Source organism: Myotis daubentonii, chromosome 1 (genome assembly GCF_963259705.1).
Source record: "Myotis daubentonii chromosome 1, mMyoDau2.1, whole genome shotgun sequence".
NCBI lineage: Eukaryota > Metazoa > Chordata > Mammalia > Chiroptera > Vespertilionidae > Myotis > Myotis daubentonii.
In genome coordinates, this window is record NC_081840.1 from 210,464,473 (window position 1) to 210,468,914 (window position 4,442).

Below are 4,442 nucleotides of genomic sequence, written 5' to 3' on the forward strand. Positions count from 1 at the left end.
TCAGGACAGACCAAGTTATGCTGTGGTAACAAAAGGACCCTGAAGCCTTAGAAACTTAATAAAACTAAGGTTTGTTTTTTCACTCAAACAACATGTCCAATGCAGGTCAGCTGGTTAGGGATGGGGAGGATCGGGGACAGGGCTCTGCTCTACACAGTCACTTGGGGAAGCAGGCTAGTGGAGACTGTACAGGCTGATAGCGGTACCATCCAGAACCTCTGGCTTCCAAGTTGGCATGGCAGAAAACAAAAAGCTGGAAGGCAATACACTGGCTGTTAAATACTACAGCACAGAAATGATACATAAAATTAGTTCACAGCGCATTCGCTAGAACTAATCACATGCCTCACTGGGCTGTGAAATGTACAGGAACACATGGCTCTTCCAGGAGTAGTAAATGTCTCTACTACAAGCTCAAAGGCATGAAATAATTTCGCAGGTTTAGGATGTGAAATAGTTCAAAATGGTTGGAGAAGAGAGTGCAGAGAGGCAGCATCAAAAGTTGAGTTAGGAAAGTAAAAAGATGAAATTTTGTGTGCCATGCATAGGAGTTTGGGCCACCATATATGCAGAGCACAGCTTTTGAAGAGTTTTAAACATATGATGGGCATATTTGTGTTTTAAATACATCTGTCATGAAGTGTTGGGGAGCACACGAGACTTGGTTGGAAAGTTTGTAAGGAGGACATTCTGAGAAAAGGGAAGTGTGTTGAAGGCAGCCTGCCCTGTTTATCGGGATTCTGACTTAGGGGAGCACAGAAGAGAGCACCCCTAATTATTCCTTGACCTTTTCAAACAAGTCTGTGCTTGAGCAGACCTCCAGGTGTTTACTGGAATCCTTATACTTAATCTTTGGGTGTCCTTGGTTAAAGGACACTGCAAACACATGTGCCAAGATTACTTATCCTACTGATTGTATCTAAAAGATAAACTTTATCTCAAACTGCTGCTATAATAATAGCCTAACAAGGCAGGCGATCGAGGCTGTCTGGTTCCTTTAGCCAGTCAGTCCCTTAGCCCTCTCTTTCTTTTTTTTTTTTTAATATTTTATTGATTTTTTTACAGAGAGGAAGGGAGAGAGATAGTTAGAAACATCGATGAGAGAGAATCATCGATCAGCTGCCTCCTGCACATCTCCTACTGGGGATATGCCCGCAACCCAGGTACATGCCCTTGACCGGAATCGAACCTGGGACCTCTCAGTCCGCAGGCCGACGCTCTATCCACTGAGCCAAACCGGTTTCGGCATTAGCCCTCTCTTTCACAGCAAACTTTGTGTCAGAGTAAGCATTCATCCATCGCTCAGGGTCTGCTGATCATCCCTGGCAATGAAGCAACATGGAGGGTGAATTGAAAGAGATTCAGACAGGAGATGGAAAGACCAGTTTAATTCCCACAATTGTCCAGGTTAAAGGTGATGAGGGAACTAAAATCAGGTCACTGGGGATGCATATGAGAAATGTTGAAGAGCTAGTCAATAGAACCTCATGGCTGTTTAGAAATGGAAGAGGGAAGAGAATAGGATGACTTTCTATTCTGCTTTAGATGGGACTTGGTGCCACCAGTTAAGATAAAGAGCACAGGAGGATGAGTGGCTTTGGGGAAAAGACAATGAGGGCAATTTGGGACCTGAGTTTGAGTTACTTATTATGCTGGTTATGGATTGAATTGTGGCCCCAAGATTTATTCAAGTCATAAGTCCCATTAGCTCAGAATGTGACCTTATTTGGAAATAGGGTAGTTGCAGATATTAGCTAAGATGAGGTCATCCAGAATAGAGAGGACCCTTAATCCAATATGACTGGTGACCTTATAAGAAGATGTCTATGTCCACCTGGTGTGGCTCAGTGATTGAGTGTTGACCCATGAACCAAGAGGTTGCTGGTTCAATCCCTGTCAGGGCACATGCCTGGGTTGTGGGCTCAATCCCCAGTGGGGGGCGTGCAGGAGGCAGCCAGTCGATGATACTTCATCGATGTCTCTATCTCTCTCTCTCTAAAAATCAATTAAAAATATATCTTTTTAAAAAGATGGCTATATATCGCTTCTCGGCCTTTTGGCTAAGATCAAGTGTAGTATCTGTTCTTATCAGTTTAAAAAGATGGCTATGTGACAATGAAGACAGAGGTTGGAGTCATGCATCTAGAAGCCAAGTAATACCAGGATTGCCAGAAAACACTAGAAGCTGGAAGAGGCAAGGAAGGGTTCTCTACATGTTTTAGAGGGAGTATGGCCCTGATTTCAGACTTTCTTCAGAATTCTGAGAGAAAATATTTTTGTTGTTTTAAGCCAATTTTTGGTACTTTGTTATGGCGGCCATAAGAAGTGGGCATAGGCATGAACCCCATTAGCAACTCACTAGTGTGTTTCTAATGTTTCAGGAATGACCATTCTAATCATTCCTTATTGACTGCTACAGAAACTATAGCACTTAATGGCAACATGTTAATGGTCTACGGGTATTGGTCAATAATTCATATGTGGAGAAACAGTAGAGGGCCTGCTTCCTCTGGGACATTATCCAAGCCCTCTGTAATCTACAGTGCTAGCATTCTTCCACCTCTAGGTCTCACCTCTTAGCCGCTGTGACCCAATCATCACCTTTGTGGAATGTTTAGTCTTGAGGTGCTTTTCGTTTCAGGTCAGGGAAATGGAGCATTGACCAGATCAGTCAGAGTACAGACCCGGCTCTCCTGGGTCAGCAGAAGACCACTAGGCCCAGGGAATGAGTTTCCATTGCGTCCCTGTCTCTTCAGGTTGCTCGGCGTTGGGGTATCCAGAAGAACCGGCCAGCCATGAACTACGACAAGCTCAGCCGCTCTCTACGCTATTACTATGAGAAGGGCATCATGCAGAAGGTGAGAAGTTATGAGAGACACAAACCGCTCTGACCACATTCAAAGAGAATGTCAAGGGCTTCTGCAATAAGGCTGTTTATAATGGCTGGCTGGAGAAAATTAGAAAATAAGTGGTCTTCTCAAGTTCTTACTGGAGAAAATGTCAGCCTCATAAGTGGTTCTGTGGTAGGAGAAAGTCTTGGAAAAGCAAACTTAAGACAAGAGTCAAATGAGATATAAAGAGTACCTTTATTGCTCTTGGGTGTACATGAAAACCAGAGGTTGTGTGTGGAACAAATCATGGGAAAATTAGGCTCCTCTGCTTTACTTAAACTGCCTCTAATTACGAAAATGTCCAGACACTTAGGCCAGTTATTGTGTCCATAAAGGAGCATGTGTGGGAATTGACTTGCATCTCACAAGAGTTTCGTTGAAGTCTTTAGTTGTTAAAGCATTCTAGACCTTCAAATATGTTGGTTTAATGCTCTCAAAAATGTTAGAGAAGTAACCAACTCTTAAGGTGGGGAACCAGAGATTTAATGTAAAACTGTGGCTTAGAAAAACTAAATACGAATGGTTAAGTGTATGTCTGTATTACCAGCGAAGCTGATTTTCGGGTTTGATTTTTGGAGGTATGGGATGCTAAACAACCAGCAGAGAATGGTTCCCAGTGACCTAGGTTGCTCATCAGCTACATCATGAGGCCTTTGGATAATCAAGGCTTTTTGGTGCTAAATAGTGTTATGATGCGTAAATCCATATAAAGTAGTTATCAGTTCCTCAGTGTAACAGAACCATGGAATGAGCAATTTAAAACTGCAGGTAAGCCAAGAAGCAATTCTTTTTGGCTTTGGAACAAACTTAAAATTTCCACATAGGCTGTCTGATCAAATTCCTAGCCCTTCAAAATAACAAAGCTTATTGTGGAGATTGAACTTTGGAAGTGACTGAAATCATGACCTGGCTTCGGCTTTGTACCTTTCAATGCCGAAGCCATTGTACTTCCTCGTAACACCAAGCGCCAACCTCAGATACTCATTCTTTCTAAGTTGTGACTGTAAGACAGTGAGCCCATCTAGTGTGAATATGAAATTCAGATATCTCAACTGCTGAGCTGTGGTGTCAACACAACACTTGGCAGGTAGCAGGTCCCCAAGATTTATCAAAATAAATCTGCATGATTTGGATAATCAGTTACTAATGAGCCTCCTTTGGTCCCTGGCTTCCTGCGAGCTTGGTGACTTAAAAATATATCATTATTCTTCCCTTGGTCCCCACCATGCCCTGTTCCAGCTGGGCCTTATTAGGTGTGTTTTCTCTCTCAGGTGGCCGGGGAGCGATACGTCTACAAGTTTGTCTGTGACCCGGATGCCCTTTTCTCCATGGCCTTCCCTGACAACCAGCGCCCGTTCCTGAAAGCAGAGTCCGAGTGCCACCTCAACGAGGAGGACACCCTGCCGCTGACCCACTTTGAAGACAACCCTGCTTACCTCCTGGACATGGATCGCTGCAGCAGCCTCCCCTATGCTGAAGGCTTTGCTTACTAAGTTTCTGAATGGTTGAGTGGCCAAACCCTAGAGCTAGCAGTTCCCATTCAGGCAAATG

At 43.7% G+C, this 4,442-nt stretch overlaps 1 protein-coding gene and 1 pseudogene across 1 annotated transcript; both read left to right on the top strand.

Moving 5' to 3' along the window:
• Positions 1 to 2,040: 2,040 nt before the first annotated feature.
• LOC132223013 (U2 spliceosomal RNA) lies at positions 2,041 to 2,143 on the top strand (annotated as a pseudogene).
• A 313-nt stretch (positions 2,144 to 2,456) lies between these two features.
• LOC132227512 (ETS translocation variant 5-like) lies at positions 2,457 to 4,436 on the top strand. The gene is made up of 2 exons (XM_059682701.1): positions 2,457 to 2,858; positions 4,163 to 4,436. Exons 1-2 carry the CDS (start codon positions 2,796 to 2,798, stop codon positions 4,382 to 4,384), a joined length of 285 nt encoding a protein of 94 aa, XP_059538684.1. The 5' UTR covers positions 2,457 to 2,795; the 3' UTR covers positions 4,385 to 4,436.
• Positions 4,437 to 4,442: the final 6 nt, after the last annotated feature.